Below are 22,680 nucleotides of genomic sequence, written 5' to 3'. Positions count from 1 at the left end.
TATCAAAATTAATGAGTATAAATTCCGTCGTATACAGAAGTGAAGACGGTTTAATTTAGGGATATTTAATTAAGAATTAACTTCAATTGTTGTTTGTGTTTTGAACATGCATCCTACTGGCTCCATAATTGTAAGCAATTGAAGCCGTTATTTCGTAGTTTCTCATGCATCAAGCGATACCCGTGTACATAGTTTACCCGAGACTTAATTAAGCTTGTAATTGCATACGAATGAACCAGAATTAGTCTTCATGCCGTTGAAAGCTTTAGCTTGTTTGATGTCATTTCTTTACGAGAAATGGTTACATCTGAATGTATGTTCACATACCGGTTGCACATTGATTACTTATTTTTCCAATAATTTTAATTCTGTTACTAAAACACTATCCGAATGTTTTTCCTTCTCCATAGGCAACTTTGAGCAAGTATACACAATCATATGCCTTTCAACAACGACACCATTGTCCATTACGCGTAGTTACAAGTTCGTAACAAGGGTCGGTTTTGACCGGTAGTAGTGCCGGGAGCAATCCAATTTGATAACACTGAGCATTTTTGGATATCACAAAATCGAATTATGGATATCCAAAAATACATGGAATTTAGGATATCCATAATTCGAATTTTGGATATCCAAAAATGAATTATGGATATCCTAAATTCGAATTATGGATATCCAAAAATGAATTAAGGATATCCAAAATACGAATTATGGATATCCTAAATTCAAAACATTTTAAGATATCCTAAATTCGAATTATAGATATCCAGTTTTGTTAATAAATAGTAAAACGGCGCCCCATACATTTTAAATTTCCCCCTTTGCTTCAAGTCAATTTCAAATGATTACCTTATAACGCTTTGCACAGCCATTCTGTCAACGTTTTCGAATAAAATGATATTGAATTCAAATTAATACTATGAAGTTCCCATGCACGCAATAAGAAAGCGTTCGAACGTAATACCATTAATATTGCGTTCGAACGCAATAATATTTCGTTCCCACACAATAATATTTCCTTTCCATGCAATAATATTTCATTCGAACGCAATAGTATTATTTATTTAATGTCTTTTCCCAGCCACCTTAGATACCAAAAGAATACTAGATATACTTTCAGCAGAGTAAACTTTTCCGTAATTCCATGTCCGTTTCCATTTTCGACTTCCGGGATTTAGAGAGCACTTGTATTTGTTTACGTTTCGGTCATGATGTTGTAGGCAACTGATCATCCTCATTAGATTTAGGCCTATACAAGAAATAATTTAAGTGATGTGATACCTTTATGAGTAAGTGAGATATTTCTTTGTAAACGCCACGAAATCAACATGCGATTTACTTTTAGTATGCAGTCAGTTGCCAGTCAACCGGTGAACAGGTGTCTGACCGCGACCGATTTCGAAATAACTGCACTTGTTTTTCGTCCCTTGTTTTTAGGCGTTTGTAAATGTTCGCAAGTAGATTCTACATTCAAATGTTTACTCTATATCTACAATAATTACCACAATAGGCTTATGTTTTATGCGGTGACAAGAAGGGGAAAATACGACCCGAAACTGGAAAGCTGCTGCAGTGCTGAGATCACTGGTTTTAGACAGATCACAGGGATATGTTTAACGTTACTCCAATAATATTACAGTAGAGGTTTACACGACAGGAAACTTTTGACAGGCTGTCATGTAATGAGGTCGCAATATCCACCAATGTGATCAGGTGGAATAAGACCTCATATACGTATAAGAGTAAGGGATATGTCTACTCTAAAACACCCCAGAATGTGTTGACACAATAACATGTACATGTATAACTACTGTAATGCTTATATTAATTGTGTGAAAGAACAGGTAAAAAGCACATTCCTTTCAAGTATCCAACAGGTTTTCAGCATGATATTTCATAGATCTACCCACTTAATTACAGAAGCATGTTCCATCATGACAACTGAATGGCTGTAGACTCCAGCAGTATTTTATATCTGACGCTAAACAACCGACTGTTCCTTTGAAGTTTTACAATAATCTCCCTGTAATCATTTCTTGAGATTTCATATATCTCAAATGAGAGTCAAAACTTTCAATACTACCCCCATAGAATTGCACATGTGCGCCAATTGTGAAAGAAAAGGAAAAACACAATTTTGTCAAGCACCCAGGCTTCAAGTGTGATAATAATCCACAGCTCTACTTACTTAACCCTGTACCACCTTATTATATGTGTAGGTATTTAGTTGAATGTCAATTGTAACAGGAAATGAAAACTGCAATGACTAGACCGAAATTAGATCCTGGACTCTGAGTTCTAATAACCATTTGAGCTACAGTGTACATGTACCTGGCCACCGGTGGTCAGCCCATGGCCAGTCCAGCTCAACTACAGACTAATTATTAAGAATGATTAATGTATAACCATTAGTAGATCTCTTTGATTCCTGAGATAAAACTGTCAAAATGCCAGGTTTTGAACCTAGAAACTCCAAACTCCTGTGTTTACAGAAATTCTAATTTCAGAGAAGTTCATTCAAGCAGTAGAAGGACTAACTTGACAAACACTGAGCAGACACAGGCTGCAGAAAAACTAATTTGAAGATACACTTCTGAAATTATATTGCAGAAAACTTTGTATATCATCATAAGGTCTTTTTTTTATTAGGGGATACAGCACAGTCTGAAAATAATGATCAAATTTTCATGAAAATTGACATGTCAATGATCTCTGAACCATCTTTTGCTTTATAGCAAAAATATACAATGCCTTTCAATGCTAATTTTCTCAATGTCTATACATTTTGGTGAAATGTATTTTTTAGAAAAAAATTTATGCAACACACTATTGTCATTTTTCTTTTTATCACATAAAGAGGAGTTATCTCCCCTTTATATTTCATCTTGTTCTATCATTTTTCCTGGTGTCACAGACCAAAATAGATCCTGACTACATTTGCATTTGTATCAGCACTTATATTAGGGATAACTCTAAAGAAACGTTCTCAAAGGTAGGTCTGACATTCAATTGGAAATCTTTTTTGTGGAGAGGTAGTATTTCATGAGTGTTTCATAGCACATTAAGTTAAATAAATTATTATATACCCTTGTATTTATGAATGTATTGTGCATTATAATTATCTAGTCTTGTTGACATCTATTTACAGATATACATTTATTTCATCAAAGCTAGACGTGATGTTCCGTTAAACTCCTTTCAATGGCCGCTAAGTACTCCCGACTGCCCACTGAGGACAGCGTGAGTCTGGATTTCAGCTCTCCGTTCTCCTATGGTGTTGGTGAGAGTTCAACCAAGTACGATTCTTACTACACCTACGGTGGCAACATGGAGAAAAAGTACCGTTCACATTACACATACGATGGACATGATCACAGTCATAAAGATGCCAGACTACATATTGGTAAAAATTTATTAATAATAGTCTATTAAATACTCAAATTGTTACCTTTTAAATGAGTTTATTTTCCTATAAATGTATATATATATATCAAATACCTTCTGAATGATGATTTTCATATATGCCCTTTTGAATGATGATTTTTATACATTGCAGTTTGAATTTCTAAAAAGAAATTCAATCTTCAATGTAGAAATATTACCTGTTATCTTTCTTAATTACATAATACTTATACAAGTATTATTAAAGTTGGTTTTGAGGATTGACATACACGGCAAAGGGAGATAACTGTAGTATCTTATTTTATCAATTTTTCTTCATTTTTTATCTGCAGTTTAAAAAATCGATCTGAACATCATTTTACACTTTTTCCTAAGTCTTCACTGTTGTCTTGTAATCTCTGCATGAATTTGTTTTGTAAGAAAAAAAATACCAGTAAGTGTGCATTTCTGAAAATTGTGAGGTTAGGTTATATTTTCATTCTAGACATTTCTTAAAAGGTATTGATCATATAAGATTAAGACATATTTTTGGATTACCCAAAAAGAAATTGCTTCTCTTAGTTATCCTGTTCAACCAGAAGATATTTTTGATGAAGAACATAAATGATTTTAAGAAAATGTTGATGCCGACAAAAACAGCTTTTACTCTGCAGTGTTATCTTTTTTTACAGAGAAGCGGTCCCTGTTGTCGAACATCTGTCATTACTTCATGATTGGCCTGAGTTTCTTCCTGTTGATCATCACCTTTCCCATTTCAGGATGGTTCTCCTTCAAGGTCAGTACATACACCATTCATTAGGTACCTTTCACCAGGAAGTTCTCTGACTATGTACAACATCATGTATTTGCATTCTTTTACTATTTCACCTTGTCTCTAACATACCTCTTATAGTTTATTACTACTAAAAGCTAATTTCACTTTTTTTATCAAGAAATGTAAAAATAAAAAATAAATGAAAAATCTTTAATCATTCCATTGACAGAGAGTGACAGAATTTGAGCGATTGGTGGTGTTTAGACTTGGACGTCTTCAGAGAGTAAAAGGACCTGGTACCGTATATTTCTCATGCACTAAATATTTCAAACTTTTCATAATAATGATTTTATCTCTGATTATCAATGAATTAATTGAGATGACTCGTTAATCGTTGCATTTTCTTGGAATGGTAGAACAGCATCAAACTAGATATATAATTATGATATGAAACACTTTTGTATCTCAGCATGTCTGTTTTATTGTGGTTTAGGTATGGCATTTATCCTGCCCTTAGTAGACCGAGTTATGAAGGTAGACATCCGTCTGAAGGCTTTCAACGTCCCTCCTCAACAGGTAAATTTATGATACAGTTTCTGTAGTTGTTGGTTAGAAGTTTGTCACGGAGAAGGGGAGATAACTGAATTGCTGTGAGTTGGATTTTGTAACTAGATAGTGTTTTCTTTGTGAGAAAATATAAGCTAACTTTTTTTGTATCATATAATATGGAACTGACTCCTACTGTTTTAATTATTTCTTAGTGTTCCTTATTTGTTGAGCCAGGAGTCCTTCAAGGGAAATATATATTTTATTTTTTCATATGTTTTACAAGAAGAGCCCTGACAGCGTTATTATTATGATGATAGATAACTCTCTAGTATTGGCCTTGTAGTTGATAACTGCTGATCGAGCCATCATTGAAGTTGGAGCCGATGTCCAGTACCGGATTACTGATGTGACAAAGTCAGTCACCTGTATAGAGAACCCTAATCAAAGTCTGAGGGGGTTGGTCCAGGCATCACTCAAAAACCATCTCTTGTCCAAGGAAATGGCAGTCATTGAGAAACAGAAACAATGGATCATTTCCAGTATTGAGGTACGTTTTAATAAATAAACCTGCAATATTTAAAGATTTCATCATTCATTGCTATATTTTCTTTTAGTACAGTATCAATCAGGGATGTCAGATGTTGGCCTTTTTCACAACTGGCATTGATTATTAGCTCACCTGGTCCGAAGGACCAAGGTGAGCTTATGCCATACTGTTGCGTCCGTCGTCCGTCTGTCAACAATTGACTTCTTCCCCATAACAACTGATCAGAATTTGACCAAATTTTGTCAGAAACATCCCTATGGGGTGTGGACTCAAAATTGTACAAATGGTGGGGCTGACCCCCAAGGGGTCAGAGGGGCGGGGCCAAAAGGGGTCAATTTGGCTCTATTAATATAAACAACGTCTTCTCTGAAACCAAGCAAAGGATATTGCTCCTATTTGCCTGGTAGTATCACTATGGGGTAAGGATTCAAAATTGTACAAATGGTGGGGCTGACTCCCTGGGGGCCTGAGGGGTGGGGCCAAAATGGGTCAATATACCTATACATGTATTGATATAAACGACTTCTTCTCTGAAACTGAGCAACGGATATTGCTCATATTTGCCTGGTAACATCCCTATGGGGTGGGGATTCAAAATTGTACAAATGATGGGGCCTGAGGGGCAGGTCCAAATGTGGTCAATTGGGCTAAATTGATATAAACGACTTCTTCTCTGAAACTGAGCATTGGATATTGCTCATATTTGCCTGGTAGCATCACTATTGGGTGGGGATTCAAAATACAAAAATGTAGTACAAATGATTGGACTGACCCCCCAGGGGCCTGAGGGGCAGGCCAAATGTGGTCAATTGGGCTATATTGATATGTCTTCTCTGAAACCGAGCAATGGATATTGCTCATATTTGCCTGGTAGCATCACTATTGGGTGGGGATTCAAAATTGTACAAATGATGGGGATGACCCCCTTGGGACTGAGGGGCGGGGCCAAAAGGGGTCAATTTGGTTAAAGTGATATGAACAACTTCTTCTCTGAAACAGCTCATATTTGACTGGTAGCATCCTTTTGGGTAAGGATTCAAAATTTTATAAAGGAAAGAACTGACTCCCCCGGGGTGCAGAGGGCGGGGTCAAAAGGGGTCAATTGGTTTAAACAACTTCTTTTCTGAAACTAAGCCATGGATATCACTCACATTTGTGTGGTAGCATCCCTATGGGGTCACGCCAAAAGTCAATTTCATTTCATGGATTAATACATTTTTTGGCATAAAAACCTCACGTACCCATATTAAATGCCTATAATATATTGACATAGCAATACCAGTGACAAATATACTTAATCATCATTCTTATTTCATATCTCATGAAATCCAGGTGAGTGATACAGGCCCTATGGGCCTCTTGTATTGTTAAATATCATACATGTTTATGTCAAAAATATGGTGACCCCATCCATACCTTTTCATGTCCGATTGGGATTTCAAACCCTGTTCATCTAGATGAAGGAAAGTTCATTATTCACTACACCGCTAAACCATCCAGCTAATATATTACATTTAAATTGTGTAAATGTATTCTTATTTGTCTATTAAAAGCACAATTTTTCTTTAGAATTGGGAATTACATGAATATAAAACATAATTATCTCACGTTGATTGACAGGAGGACAGTAACAGAACAGCCAAAAACTGGGGGCTGGAGATCACTAGGATCCAGTTGTAAGTACATACTTTGTATTGTAGTGGTTAAGGTGACACCTAATATCTAGCCCTCCACCTCTTGGTTGTGAGTTTGAAACCCATGTGGGGCTGTTGCCTGATACTGACAGTAGGCCGTTAGTTTTTCTCCGGGTACTCCGGCTTTCCTCCACCTCCAAAACCTGGCACGTCCTTAAATGACCATAGCTGTAAATAGGATGTTAAACAAAGTAAACCCAAAGTATTGTAGGATTAAGAGGACACAGTCCTTCATCACATTGTATTGAAGGATTAAACGGACACAGTCACTTATCACTTTGTATTGTAGGATTAAGGGGACACAGTCCCTCATCATATTAAGGGGAGGCAGTCCCCCATCATAATTGAATTGTAGGATTAAGGAGATACAGTTCCTCATCATATTGTATTGTATGATTAAGGGGATAAATTCCATCAACAGGTTGGCACAAAGTATATTTAGTGAAGCAATTTATAGTTTTGCTCGGAGTGAGTCTAGTAAATTGTACAAAATTAATTTGCCCTCATCCCTTCGACTGTTTCTGCAATTACATAAGTTTGAATGCAAATGTAAAATATCTAAAGTATTTTATGCTATTACCAGTAATTAACTCCTTTACTCTGATTGGATGGTTCGTTCTGGATAAATCTTTTTAACTGCCTTTCATGTGAATGATTACTATAAAATTTGTTCTGTTTTTGTATGATATCAACGTCGGTCAGTTCTAATATTTGCCGATAACTTGAATTTAAATGTTAAAAGTGCAAGTTTAAGATCTAACAAGAATATTGTTACTTTACTAATATTATGCAGTGTGTCACTGATTATTACTCAAAATAGACATAAGTATATTCTAACTATTCCAGACCACCGATTAAGCTGTTGAAGCCTCCTGAATCAGCCCCTAAGGGAGGGGCACCCAACTTTATGATGCCTCCCGGCCTCCCACAAACATTCCAACAGCTCACCTCGGTGTTCATGGAGGCAGCAGGTGAGAGGTCCTTACAATAAATGAGAGATTTATTTGTCTACCCTGTCATCAGACTGATGTAAAATTTAATAATAACTGATTTGTAAAAATTAAAAAAAAATCAGTAAATCTTAACTAGTTCTTCAACAATATGCTTAATTTTCAGAAATTTTAATGATTTAACTTTGATTAAATTTATTTCCATAGGACTTAAATAATGAATTAATCTTAAAAGGGAAAAAATTAATGTGTATTTGAAACGAGAATATTAACATTGTCAAATCGGTAGAAATTATCTATGGCTTTTGACAGTGTCTCAATAATCCAAGTTTTAAAAAAGGTCTTCATCATAGACAAATAGAGAATGATATTGACTGCAGGCAGCGTTTCAACACTTTCTCTTTAATTTCTACCCTAGAACTCATTTAAGAACTCATTTAAGTTCAAGTATCAGAAACGTCAAATAAATCTTGATGCCCACTTCTGTCTGCAGCCAATCAGAGCCATGGAGCTGAAGGTCAGACCGTTGACATGGCCCAATCAGAGGTTGTCACTATTATATCTGAGGACGGAGCTGTTGGTAGCAGTGATATACTCTCGGGGGAAGCCCCCACACCGCGGGATATTCTCGTGCAGACCAATGGTGTCCTTACCGAGGCTATGGTGAAAAGTGTCCGATCTGTGTACCAGTTTAATCTCAGTGGAAAAGATGGTGGCACTTTTTATCTGGATCTAAAAAACGGTATTAATCTTAAATTTGTTTCAGTAAAGGATTTGAGAGATCTTTTTTGTATATAGTGTCCGATCTTTTAATTCAGTGGCATCCTTTTATTGTTTTGATTATTTCATTGGTTTCCCATTAATTCAGAGTTAATTGAATGAATGACCTTACACTTTCAAGGTCACAGGGATCACGTGTGGTAATTTTTTTTTTCAATTTTTGCAGAAAGCGGTCACGCTGGTGAGGGTGCGCCCCCTAGTGGTGAAGCTGATGTTATTTTGTCCCTTTCTGTGACTGATATGCAGAGGATGTTTATGGACAAGTTTAAACCAATGCAGGCTTACATGAGTGGACGGTTGAAAGTGTCGGGTGACTTATCGGCTGCTCTTCAATTGGAGGACATAATAAAAAAAGTTGTCAAAAAGATAAAAGGCGGCCAATCTGGAATCCAAACCGTGTAATTAACAAATAAATTATGCAACATGACAACATTTAGTAAAACCATTACATTAAGTTACATACAGTGTTATTGCAATAGATTTTGTTTGATCTCCATCAATATATATAGATGATATACATTGTACATATATGTATATGTATATCAAAATAATTTTTAAAGTATAGTTTTACATGTTAGCATTATTCCAAGTCGTCAAATGTTTTGTCCCACATGTAATCAGTTCTGCCAATTCATCAAATTTCTCTGGGTTTACCAGTTTTTAAAACTGCCCAGTCTGAATGTCCTGTCAGGCTATCAAATACATGTAACCCATTTTTTAAATTCAATAGCAAATTAAGATGTATCTTGTTTTTAATAAGAAAGGAAAAAGTCTGATGTTGATATTGACACTCTAACACAAAAGTCTCATAATTTTCCTTCTAGCAAGCCTTAATTTAGCAACAACCTGCTAGATTTTCTTAAGAATGTGTTGGTAAAAGAAAATGTATAGGTATGTTTAAAATGGTTTTACTGTACTGATAACCACAGACTTATAGTCCATGTGATATAACCTGGAAGTTACAGTAATATTTCCCCCCCAATTCGCAAGATTTTAAACATACCCCAGTACTAAGTATTTATGTTGATGAAAGGAGACTGGTGGGACCATGTAAATAATATAACTGTCAAACTTAGATATACAAACCACATCTTTGTCAATTAAGGCTTGTGTTAAAGCAACATAAAATCAATAGGTCTATCATTATTTCATAAACACACAATTCTGATACAACTGTTTTTACAACAATAACTAAAACAGACTAGGTTTTCTAACATTCCTAAGCTGTAAAACATGCATGTAACCCTGGGCCAATGCTCTCTGACCTTTTTCATTGACTTTTAATCTACCGCATACTGTAACTGATAAATAGACCAATTATTATATGACTACTGTAAGTGTATTGTATGATTATTGAAAAAAATCTATTTTTAGAAACACTGAGTTAATGTGACACAATTTAACCCTTTTGCTTTTATGTCTAATATAAAAGTGAAGGACATTTGATTTGATTGATATATGGTGTTATATCGATCCGCGGTAGAATAATAAAATATTGACCTCACTAAAAGTCAATGATTGATAAATATTTGGTTAAGAATGACTTGTTATAACCCTAAATAACATAGGTGTTGTTCCTTGTGTTGGATAAAACCCTATTGCTGCTAGATTCAGTTTTGATTGACCAATTTACATGTTGTTGGTATTATTGTTGTAAATGTTAATTGAAACATTATGTATTCCTCTTTGTCAGGAAAATTTCAAGTTATCAATATTGGATGGTGTCAATGCTGATATTTAGCTAACTATCCTTAAATCAAAGCCTGTTCATCATATTCTTATTCAATAAGTTAAACTTACTTAAGCATCAACCTTTAGATGGAATCATTTGTCAATATCTTACAATTTTATTTTCTGTTTTAAAGTTATACAATTATGTGTGTGATTCACATTTCATTATTTATAGATGTAATTTGTGAATGCCTTAATTTATTTTTGTGTTGACTTTTTCAGTGTATATACTAGATATATATCTAGTTTTTTTTATATTTATTTCCTTTTTTTTAATATGATTTATCACTAATATTGAAATCCACTATTTTGTAAAAGAAGATTGAATGATTAAATACAAGATTTATTACCAACACTCAAAATCTGTCTTTTTATGATGTATTATTGTAAGATCTGACATACATGTATGCATTATCGTAAGATCTGACATATGTATTATCGTAAGATCTGACATACATGTATGTATTATTATTGTAAGATCTGACATATGTATTATCGTAAGATCTGACATTTGTATTATAGTAAGATCTGACATGTATTATCGTAAGATCTGACATATATATTCTAGTAAGATCTGACATTTGTATGATAGTAAGATCTGACATGTATTATCGTAAGATCTGACATGTATTATCGTAAGATCTGACATATGTATTATCGTAAGATCTGACATGTATTATCGTAAGATCTGACATGTATTATCGTAAGATCTGACATATGTATTATCGTAAGATCTGACATGTATTATCGTAAGATCTGACATATGTATTATAGTAAGATCTGACATGTATTATCGTAAGATCTGACATATATATTCTAGTAAGATCTGACATTTGTATGATAGTAAGATCTGACATGTATTATCGTAAGATCTGACATGTATTATCGTAAGATCTGACATATGTATTATCGTAAGATCTGACATGTATTATCGTAAGATCTGACATGTATTATCGTAAGATCTGACATATGTATTATCGTAAGATCTGACATGTATTATCGTAAGATCTGACATATGTATTATCGTAAGATCTGACATATGTATTATCGTAAGATCTGACACTGGGATTGTAGGTAGTCTTCAATGTTGTCATATTTGTTAGGTGTAAGTCATATATTGTAAGAAAACATTATTTGAGCTGATTTTCAAGAGAATGTATTCTTTTGACAATTAACTTGCATATAGTGGTACCTATGTCATTCCCAACCCAATTCAGTAGATGCAATCCTCATCAAACTATTTTGGGGTGTCAAATGGCAGGGGGGCATTTATGTCTTATAGACATGTTCTAGTTTTATAAAAAAAAAATATCCAGACACTTGCAAAATCATATTGTTTATATAATGCTGGATAAGAGAGAACTGCCTTAATGGGTATAATCACTTGTGACTGTGATGATAGTTTTAAATGGTATTTTTATTGGAGAGTTGAAAACAAAATTCTGAGTGCATAGTGGATAAGTTCCAATTATTGTGGTCAAACGTTCCTGAAATCAAACTCTTAAGCAGTGTTGTTTTGTGAAAAATTACGAAAATGTATTTATATACCTCTCTATAGTAGATAGCAAGCTTCATGTCAGATGAACTTCAACCAAATTGAATTTTTCCTTTTGGAGACAAAAGATCACTGGGATCTTATATGCAAATTAAGAATGTCTGGTTACCATAGTGATAGCACTGAATAGGGATGAGACAAACCATGTGACTACATGTAGTAACATGTTAATGTGACCTTTTTTCCTACTTTCAAAAAAATATTTAACCTTGCAAGGTTAAATATGGCTTTCATATTTGACATTTGTTTCCTGTCACAAGACTTTCTATTGGTACTGCATTTACAGACCTTGACCGTGACCTTTGACCTTCTACATTTTAAACAAGAGATCCCAGAGGGATCTTGGCGCCCACCATTGAATGATCTTCATAGGTTCCATGTCAGATTGATCTTTTCTCTACTTTTCCCTTCATTTTACTAATCTGTGCAAATTGAGACACCCCTCCAGTACTTTTCAAATAAGGGAATCCTAGCTATATAAGAAATTTGAGATTTAACGATGGCTGTTTGTTTGCCAGGTTGTTTTCAGGACAGACTGGTCCAAAAATGCAACACAAGGCATCAAGGGGAACCTGCATATGAAATTTGAGAAAGATCCCTTCAGTACTTTCTCAGAAATAGTGATAACAAACATCAATTGTCAAAATCCAAGATGGCTGCCTGTCGGCCATGTTGTTTTCAGATTGGTCTCAAAACGCAATAAGCATAACTAGGCACCAGGGAAACTTACATATGAAATTTCAGAAAGATCCATTCAGTACTTTTTCAGAAATAGTGATAACAAACTTCAATTGTCAAAATCCAAGATGGCTGCCTGTCAGCCATGTTGTTTTCTGATTGTTCTCAAAATGCAATGTGCATAACTAGGCACCAAGGGAAACCTACATAATAAATTTCAGAAAGATCCCCTATATACTTTCTCAGAAATAGTGATAACAAACTTCAATTGTCAAAATCCAAGATGGTTGCCTGTCGGCCATGTTGTTTTCTGATTGGTCTCAAAACGCAATATGCATAACTAGGCACCAAGGGAAAATTACATATGAAATTTCAGTAAGATCCATTCAGTACATTCTCAGAAATAGCGATAACAAACTTCAATTGTCAAAATCCAAGATGGCTGCCTGTCGGCCATGTTGTTATCTGATTGGTCCCAAAACGCAATATGCATAACTAGGCACCAAGGGAAACCTACATATGAAATTTCAGAAAGATCCCCTATATGCTTTCTCAGAAATAGTGATAACAAACTTCAATTGTCAAATTCCAAGATGGCTGCCTGTCGGCCATGTTGTTTTCTTATTGGTCTCAAAACGCAATATGCATAACTAGGCACCAAGGGGAACCTACATATGAAATTTGAGAAAGATCCCCTATATGCTTTCTCAGAAATAGTGATAACAAACTTCAATTGTCAAAATCCAAGATGGCTGCCTGTCGGCCATGTTGTTTTCTTATTGGTCTCAAAACGCAATATGCATAACTAGGCACCAAGGGGAACCTACATATGAAATTTGAGAAAAATCCCTTCAGTCCTTTCTCAGAAATAGCGATAACAAACTTCAATTGTCAAAATCCAAGATGGCTGCCTGTCGGCCATGTTGTTATCTGATTGGTCTCAAAACGCAATATGCATAACTAGGCACCAAGGGAAACCTACATATGAAATTTCAGAAAGATCCCCTATATACTTTCTCAGAAATAGTGATAACAAACTTCAATTGTCAAAATCCAAGATGGCTGCCTGTCGGCCATGTTGTTTTCTGATTGGTCTCAAAACGCAATATGCATAACTAGGCACCAAGGGGAACCTACATATGAAATTTGAGAAAGATCCCTTCAGTACTTTCTCAGAAATAGCGATAACAAGAATTGTTTACAGACGGAGGGACGGACGGACCACGGACGCAGGGCGATTTGAATAGCCCACCATCTGATGATGGTGGGCTAAAAACTAATTTTGAATTTCAACCAACTCACGAGTTATGTTGAATTCAGAAACTCTTGTTAATAATCACTATCACAGACAATAGGAATTACAAATATTGTTTACAAATGTAACAAGACTTCATATTTATAAAAATAATTTATTTACAATATGTATATATGTTTATAAAACAACAAATTTTCATATGTATGACTTAGGGCTGGTACATTGTCTATTGTTTTAATACACTGTCCAATGTACATTACTCACAATGAGACTATTGAGAAGAATGTATTCTTAACAATTGCTCAGTTAACTACCAATTCATTAAAATTTAGACTTTAACAGGAGAACCTGAATATGTACTTATTCAGATTTATGTAAAAGAAATTACTAAAACCAATTTAAAATAAAGTTTGTATAGCATTTTGTTCCTTAGATAAATCAGACATCAGAAAAATGACGAGAGAATTACATGTATTAAGATATTAAGCAATCGTGGCAAAATATAGGCCTCCAGGGGTACCGGTGAGGCTAGGCCCTGGGGCTGATAGCAATCAATTATCAAAGAGACACTGTTTAGATTGTTGAAGTGTCCGTTCAGTGGTATGTGTATGTAAGTATTAATTCACAGGTGAGCAGCATACATTTACAGGTGTAAAGTATACAACTAATCATAAGTCTGAAGTGTCAATACACAGGTGAGACGTGTCTGTTCACAACAGTTACATTTCACAAATGTTAATGCGGTTATTCATATGTGTATTAATTCACAGATACAAAGTGTTATGACTAGTATGAAGGGCCACTATCTTCTTTAAATCGTCTTCAGCACGTGGGTTTTTCTGAAAAATAAAGGTATGAGTGATGGATAAAAACAAAATGTATAAATAGAATAACAAACAGTTTAACATGTACAAAGATTACTCACTGAACAAATGCTAACATTCAGATCATCTGTACTGACATATGCTAACATTCAGATCATCTGTACTGACATATGCTAACATTCAGATCATCTGTACTGACAAATGCTAACATTCAGATCATCTGTACTGACAAATGCTAACATTCAGATCATCTGTACTGACAAATGCTAACATTAAGATCATCTGTACTGAACAAATGCTAACATTCAGATTATCTGTACTGAACAAACGCTAACATTCAGATCATCTGTACTGAACAAACGCTAACATTCAGATCATCTGTACTGACAAACGCTAACATTCAGATCATCTGTACTGAACAAACGCTAACATTCAGATCATCTGTACTGACAAATGCTAACATTCAGATTATCTGTACTGAAAAAACGCTAACATTCAGATCATCTGTACTGACAAATGCTTACATTCAGATCATCTGTACTGAACAAACGCTAACATTCAGATCATCTGTACTGAACAAACGCTAACATTCAGATCATCTGTACTGAACAAACGCTAACATTCAGATCATCTGTACTGAACAATTGCTAACATTCAGATCATCTGTACTGAACAAACGCTAACATTCAGATCATCTGTACTGAACAAATGCTAACATTCAGATCATCTGTACTGAACAAATGCTAACATTCAGATCATTTCTAGTGAACAAACGCTAACATTCACATCATTTCTACTGAACAAACGCTAACATTCTGATCATTTGCATCAATTTCTTCAACATTCAGATCATCTCCTGAATAAACACAGTCTGAAACTAACAAACTCCTAAAAATATTTGATTAATTTTTTTTCTATGTTATTATGATGAAATGATAAAAATTTTCAAAACTTTATTTGTTGATAACAAAAAATATTTCAAAAGTCCTTTTCCTAAAGTAGTTTTCAACTGATGATATGGAGAGACCATGTATATATAAATATGTACCTGAATTATATCTTTGATTGGTGTTGAGTTGAGTAAAGGGAGGAAAGTCTTCATCATGGCAGCGGACAGGTAAATAGTGTCGGTGTAACAACAGTAGAGAACAGCTCTGTAGCCGTGGATCTGACAGCTGCTCAGTACTACAAATAACAAAAGGTTTACTCAACATAACAAAACATGTTATAGAGCTTCCAACACACATCCACAGACTAATTATATTTTTTTTTATTAATTAATCACCTTTATATTACATCTACATGATATTCACATCCCAAGCAATTTAAAAGCAAACATGGCCAATAATGATGAAATTACTTCAATTCGGCCAATATAATAAAAGCCAACTTTCTCTTCATATCAACAGACTTTCAAAGTTAAATAAACATGGAAAATGTACCAAATCAAATGAAACCTCACTTTTAGATACATGTATACGGAGACATTTTCTGTAGATGCTATGTATTGTTCCTTTTCGACCTTCACCTCTAAGCTATTCGCCGATAAATGACAGCTCGATAAAATATAGATCATGTCGAAGTTGTTAACTCGATAAAATATAGATCATGTCGAAGTTGTTAACTCGACAAAATATAGATCATGTCGAAGTTGTTAATTATTTCAAATTAGAGTTCATCTGTTACTAAATTTTTTTTTTAATGTTATGCGACTCTCATTGATTAGTAAAAGTAGGCCAGTATGACATACCAGGGCCAAACTAGAACTGTCGCCAGGATGGCTGACGAATACCCCCGCAATCAGCACGAGTCAATGGTGAATTGGAACTGTTAATTAGAGGCTAACTAAGATAACCCAGTAATATAGTGACCAGTTGCCATAACCATAATTTTGAGAAAAAGAAAGTGGCATGCACATCTACCCATGGTCCTCTATATTTGTGTGAAGTTTCATTGAAATCGGCCCTTCGGTGTAGGAGTTGTCCGCACAAACTTAAAGTTATGGTTCTTATTAGAAAACCTGTTTATAGTGACTAGTTGCCATAGCAACCATAATTTTGAGGAAAAAAGAAAGTGGCATGCACATCTACACATGGTCTTCTATATTTGTGTGAAGTTTCATTGAAATCGGCCCTTCGGTTAAGGAGGAGTTGTCTGGACAAACTTAAAGTCATGGTTCTTATCAGAAAACCTGTTTATAGTGACCAGTTGCCATAGCAACCATAATTTTGAGAAAAAAAGAAAGTGGCATGCACATCTACACAGGGTCCTCTATATTTGTGTGAAGTTTCATTTAAATTGGCCATTTAGTTTAGGAGGAGTTTTCCGGACAAACTTAAAGTCATGGTTCTTATCAGAAAACCTGTTTATAGTGACCAGTTGCCATAGCAACCATAATTTTGAAAAAAAAAAGAAAGTGGCATGCACATCTACACATGGTCCTCTATATTTGTGTGAAGTTTCATTGAAATTGGCCATTTAGTTTAGGAGGAGTTGTCCGGACAAACTTAAAGTTATGGTTCTTATCGGAAAACCTGTTTATAGTGAACAGTTGCCATAGCAACCATAATTTTGAGAAAAATAAATTGGCATGCACATCTACACATGATCATTAATATTTGTGTGAAGTTTCATCGGAATTGGCCCATCGGTTTAGGAGGAGTTGTCCGAACAAAATGCGTCTACAGACAGATGGACGGACAACCTAATTCCAGTATACCCCCCCTAACTTCGTTACGGGGGTATAATTACAGGGCTTACATATATAAAATGTGATTTATAACACTATGTTATTAAACAGTTTGAGAGAGAACAAGCATGTGCAGGAAATTCTGAACCTTGAGCCAACAGACTGGAATAAAATGAGACAATTTCCAAAACTACTTACACTGGGCTGGTAAACCAGCCACTACATTTGGTTGTTCTACATAAGGACAAAGTGGTGTTCCAGCAAACTTGGCGGATTTCAGGGCCCTAAGGAAAGGAGGCTGCATGTCCAGTATAGGAATGTCACTCTTATACTCGCTGGTGGAGCACGAACACAGTATAGATATGTAGGTCATTTTTAGAGATATCCCAGCAAATAACTGTAAAACAAAAATCATCATGATAATTAGGACCTGGCATGCTTCAGTAGGTATAGTGTAGGCTGATGACATGGTTACTATAATAACTTATAATATACTATACCTGGTACTACCACTGAAATATAGATAATAATGAGTCCACTAGAGAACTGACCATACCTCAGTAGGTAATAGGGTGCCCTGATGAACATGATATAGATAACCTTATATTTTGAAATAGTTTTCAGATTTATCCCCAAAACGAAATCCCAAACTAGTACAATGTACTTTCAACATAGTTCTTCTATCGACTACCATTCACCTGAATATTTCAGCCAACATGCAAAAACGTTCTTGTTCAAAGATGTTGCCTCAGATTTTAATATGAAAATCTCTTTATCCAAACAGCTAGACAAAAGGAGTAATCCGGAATCCCCCAGTTGAACCCTGCCCCGCCCCGCAAACTCTGCAACAAAGTTTAGCTCTTCATGATCAGTATTACAAGATTGAGTCCTATTCTCCTTCTTCCCCTCCCCTATATGTTGCCTAAATCTTTTCTAAAAAGCTTGGCTGTAGGATTGAATATGTATAATTCAAGTATGAAGCCCTGGTGCCTACCTTGGTAACAAAAGAATAGGACTGTTCAGGTGTGATGTCGACATTACATTGACACACCATGATACGGGGGTTCTGTGTACTTCTGTAAAGGTAACAGGTCTTATCTGTGGGTGATGTCTGTTGAAATGTGTTGAAGTCGTGCTCCTTTATACCACCAAATATTCCACCAATTAACTCAAAATCTTGGTGTAAAATGTAGGCTCTTGCAAAACCTGAAACATATTTTCATGCATAGATAAAATTGAGAACCGACATACCAGCACAAACACAATTAATCATCAAACAGCTTTAAACTCTCACATGATATTATATTTTAAAATGGAATTTTGCAGGAATCAGACTCATTTAACCTCTGTTGCCTAGAAAATGGGTGGAGGTCATTCATTTGAGCAATCTTATTACACCTTAATCCCACCATACTCAACTGTGAACCTAAGTGTCTTGGTTATAAGACATGTCTTGTTTGAAAAATTAGTTAACACTTAATGATTCCATTGCCCAAGTTCACAGGCACTTTATATCAAGTCGAGCCTGCAGCTGATGGGACATATTTTTCACAAAATTCATAGCAATATTTCTTTTAGATATTTTTACTTAGTTACAATACAAATGTTTAAACTTGAATGTGTCAATAAATTATTCTTGGTCCATGTTGAGTCCTCTATAACAACTTCTGTATCGTCAAATACCAATGGTTGATTGATGAAGCGTAAAGTAGTGTAATCAAGCATGGGAATCTGATGATACAACTTCTGAGGATATTGTAATTTTAGGGTAATAAACATTTATTACACAAAAATTAATAAAAAATTTTGAACCAAAAATGAAACAGTTTCTGTACTCAGTGGTTAATGGTAAAGGTATATACTGTGAATAGTCAATATCTAAAACACATGACAAGCATTGACTTGTTTCATCTCTAATTTTACTCATGCTTTACTGATTGTGATGAGTAAATACAGGGCTGTCATAGCTCAGTTGTTTAGAGTGCCATCCACGTAATCTAAAGTGATGATCAGCTTTTGCTGTTGTGGTAAATTATAATACATATATATACGTTGTGTCCTTGGGCAAGACACTTGACCCTTATTGCTCTGGATGGCATGTGTTTGGCCTCCCTTATGTTGTTCAGTTTGGTAGTCACCAACTACTTCCAGGAGACCTGCCTCAAAATGACCCTTGCTGTTCACAGGGGGATAAACCAAGAAAACAAACAAAAAACTGAGTAAATACTCATATAGATCAAATATTATCTGACCTCGTTGTAATTACCTGTGGCGGCTGGACCTATTGCCACAATTAGTGTATCACATTGAAGTTTTCCATCTTCAGCTGCCTTCATATCTGTTTTTGCCTTTTCTGACCATCTCATCCATAGATCACTAGAACATGACATTGTTATGTTAATGTATGATTTGACAAAAACTCAGCAAAATAATTGCAAGGGACTCCAATTGATTACAAGTCTGTTTAATGTTCTTAAAGCCATTCTATGTTTTCAAAACACAAATTATAAAAGAAAAATCTGAAAAAAAATGTATTAAATGATAAAATAGATACCCTAATGATAATAAAATGTGAGAATAAATACTAGACCATAGTTGTTATAATTTCAATTAAAACTGGGAATCTACCCACTGATTACAGGGAATCTCTAAAGTGTTTTTTCACAGGGGAGCCATGTGCTACACTTATATATATTCAAGGCATCTAGTTGACCTTTGGGATTTAGCAATTTCAGAAGTCAAATCACTCTATCTCAGAAATGTGAAGGGTCAAAACATATGTCAAATAGACATGTGCTTTCAAACCAAAGAGTCAAATCTGATTTTGGGGAGTCAAAAACATACTCAAGGGTCTGCTGAATGCCCTGTAACATTACTGCCATAATAAATCATGTGAATGTGCCAACTCTTCATTTAACTACTGTTGGTATGTGTGAAAATCTGAGTGTGCCAAAATTAGTACATTTACACAGGGACATATAATTACATTAATATTATATAACCCTCATTTACAATATATGGATGGAATAGGACACTGAATGGAGACTAAATGAACAATTTCTGATTCAAAATAAAGATATCTCTATTTAAATACAGATGTCTGAAATTAAATAGAAAAAAAAACCTTATGCATGGCTATTTTGGCAAGCAGTCTTAGCGTTTTTCCCCATTTAATTCCAATATCTTTATTTTTTGATAAATCTCAATTTATAGACAAATGCAGATATGTGTATTTGATATTCATATGTGTGCATTTATTTTGAATACATATATATCTAATTATCAAATAAATATAAATGTCTGAATTAAAAATAGAGATATCTATTTAAATTAGACATCTAGTTATAAGATTATGAATTGATTTATTTGTTCGACATGAAAAGAGCTATTATTTATTTATATTAATTTATTTATTTATTACTTCATTTTAAATCACTTTTGTCTAAAAGTGTATACCGTACTACACGTGCGCCCTATACGTAAGTTCACAATCTAAGCCAATGTATGCAGTGACAAAGCAAAACACGTGTTTTCAATGTGAAGGAACTATGTTTTAACGCAAGCAAAATAACGGAACTCATATTTTGAGATGGCGTTTGGCAAGTGTTATCTTCTAAAAAAAAGGTTACCAGTCGACAGGCTCCAGATCATCATCGTCGTCGTCATCATCATCTACTGCTCTTGATGAGACTGGCAAAATTTCTCCGAAGAACGTCGCCATGCTTAATTTTTGTTCAACGTCAATAAAGAGCTTAAATATTGATAGTTTACACAAATTTTATACGACCATATCAATCGCAGAAGAGATCCAGACCAGATGTTTTGGTTTCGGTCAAGGTCGGACGACGTAATTCACAAATCCATTAGTGAAGGTATATGACGACAACTATTGAATTTTCGTTTTCTAGACAACTGCGTACCATTTAAATGAAGTCATGTTTAGTTCTATGACAAGTTGGCTTGGCGTTGGAGGTGAGGAAAGTCCAACTAATGATTCATCTGCAGAAGAAAACAAGGAAAACGAAAAATCAGGAGACGAGACCCAAGAGCAAAATCAACCATCCGAAACGAAGTCAACAGAGAAAGACAGCCAGGACACTGACACTGAGGAAAAAGACTTATCATTTGATGAAGCTAAGCAAGCTTTGGAAGACGCATCTTCTAAAGCCATAAATACAGCAAAGGAATGGGGGAGTAAGTGTTTGTGATAGTATTTAGTGGCATTTTGTTCTCACGATAATTTAATTCTAATTTTAGAAACGGACAACAAAGTCATGATCACAACTAAATGTGTATACGTACGCACTAAAACAGACACATTGACCTGTATGTATGTGCACACTTTAGATTGATATACAACTCATACATTATACCACGATGAACTTATATATATATATACAGTAATAATAGTTACTGTTTCTGAATTTCATGGACTGAAAATTAAATCTACTTGTATATTATTAAACTTCAGTATTTGTAAATTAAGAAGTGCTATGTATATATATTTAACCCTATTTCCTCTTAAGGTAAAATATGCTTTAAATTTATTTTACCTAAGTGAAACGCTTTTTACCTAAGATTAATATTAAAAAAAAACATTTATTCCTGGGCAACAATGAATTTGACCACATGTATCCTAAAATGAAAAACACAAAAACAAAACAGTAAACAAATATATAAGCATTAGTATACATAAAAAAATCACCTGTCATTATGTATATTTCTTTGTAAATGTGCAGACAATTCATTTCAGTGTAAAGGAGTCATAGCTTAAGCCTACGGTAATTCTGAATTCTTTTTGAAATGTATTTAATTAAACTATGGATTCAAAATGCCAAAGAAAATAGAAAGTAACTTTGAAAATAGAATGTAACATAAAGTGACAACCTGAGTAGTACCTAACTCACTGAAGTGTAGAAGTTCTAAAAAAAGATTTTGCATGTAGTTGTTCGGCATATATAAAAGATGCAAAAATAAAATCTGAGGGGAAAAACAGATTTGATAGGGTAGTCATATGAAGTGCATTGTATACATGTGTAGCAGGCCGGGTTTTAATTATAAATACTGTACATAGCTGTATGGTCGCCTTCTAGCTTCCGGCTAGGTGGAATTTCCTTTTAGCTCAGTCGGTAGAGCGGCGGTCCAGTAAGCCAAGGGTCATGGGTTCGATCCCGGCTGGCTGCACACTATTACTCCTTGAACTTTTACACATGTTTATAAATTCACATAAACAAACAATCGATTAGTTGAAGTGCAACATACAGGGATGTAC

At 34.7% G+C, this 22,680-nt stretch overlaps 3 protein-coding genes across 6 annotated transcripts in view; 2 read left to right on the top strand and 1 right to left on the bottom strand.

Moving 5' to 3' along the window:
- Nucleotides 1–1,178: 1,178 nt before the first annotated feature.
- LOC117327241 (stomatin-like protein 1) lies at nucleotides 1,179–10,769 on the top strand. 2 transcript variants are annotated; one of them, XM_033884139.1, is made up of 10 exons: nucleotides 1,179–1,289; nucleotides 3,149–3,403; nucleotides 4,074–4,177; nucleotides 4,386–4,452; nucleotides 4,650–4,732; nucleotides 5,049–5,252; nucleotides 6,873–6,928; nucleotides 7,793–7,917; nucleotides 8,390–8,638; nucleotides 8,843–10,769. In XM_033884139.1, the coding sequence occupies exons 2-10, from the start codon at nucleotides 3,202–3,204 to the stop codon at nucleotides 9,076–9,078; spliced, it is 1,326 nt and encodes a 441-aa protein (XP_033740030.1). In that variant the 5' UTR covers nucleotides 1,179–1,289; nucleotides 3,149–3,201; the 3' UTR covers nucleotides 9,079–10,769. The 2 variants fall into 2 exon arrangements, with proteins under 2 accessions (XP_033740030.1, XP_033740031.1); XM_033884140.1 differs by lacking the exon at nucleotides 1,179–1,289 and having other exon boundaries at nucleotides 2,514–3,403.
- A 3,266-nt stretch (nucleotides 10,770–14,035) lies between these two features.
- On the bottom strand, nucleotides 14,036–21,161 carry LOC117327239 (proteasome assembly chaperone 1-like). The gene is made up of 6 exons (XM_033884138.1): nucleotides 21,038–21,161; nucleotides 19,675–19,784; nucleotides 18,403–18,614; nucleotides 17,607–17,805; nucleotides 15,768–15,904; nucleotides 14,036–14,734 (listed from the first exon to the last, which is right to left on the bottom strand). The coding sequence occupies exons 1-6, from the start codon at nucleotides 21,127–21,129 to the stop codon at nucleotides 14,660–14,662; spliced, it is 825 nt and encodes a 274-aa protein (XP_033740029.1). The 5' UTR covers nucleotides 21,130–21,161; the 3' UTR covers nucleotides 14,036–14,659.
- Nucleotides 21,162–21,232: 71 nt separating this feature from the next.
- LOC117327238 (synapse-associated protein 1-like) overlaps nucleotides 21,233–22,680 on the top strand; it is a 73,719-nt gene continuing 72,271 nt past the window's right edge. For all 3 annotated transcript variants that reach the window (XM_033884135.1, XM_033884136.1, XM_033884137.1), the window contains exon 1: nucleotides 21,233–21,602. In XM_033884135.1, the coding sequence (XP_033740026.1) occupies nucleotides 21,344–21,602 (259 nt within the window). In that variant the 5' untranslated portion in view covers nucleotides 21,233–21,343. The remainder of the gene's footprint in view (nucleotides 21,603–22,680) is intronic.

The sequence above is a fragment of the Pecten maximus genome, chromosome 5 (assembly GCF_902652985.1).
Source record: "Pecten maximus chromosome 5, xPecMax1.1, whole genome shotgun sequence".
NCBI lineage: Eukaryota > Metazoa > Mollusca > Bivalvia > Pectinida > Pectinidae > Pecten > Pecten maximus.
This window is presented reverse-complemented; position numbering and strand designations above follow the sequence as displayed.

Coding starts and splice junctions, on each gene's coding strand:
- LOC117327241 (XM_033884139.1), top strand. CDS start 3,202: ATGGCCGCTAAGTACTCCCGACTGCCCACTGAGGACAGCGTGAGTCTG. Junction 3,404..4,073: donor AGATGCCAGACTACATATTG/GTAAAAATTTAT, acceptor CTTTTTTTACAG/AGAAGCGGTCCCTGTTGTCG. Junction 4,453..4,649: donor TCAGAGAGTAAAAGGACCTG/GTACCGTATATT, acceptor ATTGTGGTTTAG/GTATGGCATTTATCCTGCCC.
- LOC117327239 (XM_033884138.1), bottom strand. CDS start 21,129: ATGGCGACGTTCTTCGGAGAAATTTTGCCAGTCTCATCAAGAGCAGTA. Junction 18,615..19,674: donor AATAGGTCCAGCCGCCACAG/GTAATTACAACG, acceptor AATATGTTTCAG/GTTTTGCAAGAGCCTACATT. Junction 14,735..15,767: donor CAATCAAAGATATAATTCAG/GTACATATTTAT, acceptor TTTATTTTTCAG/AAAAACCCACGTGCTGAAGA.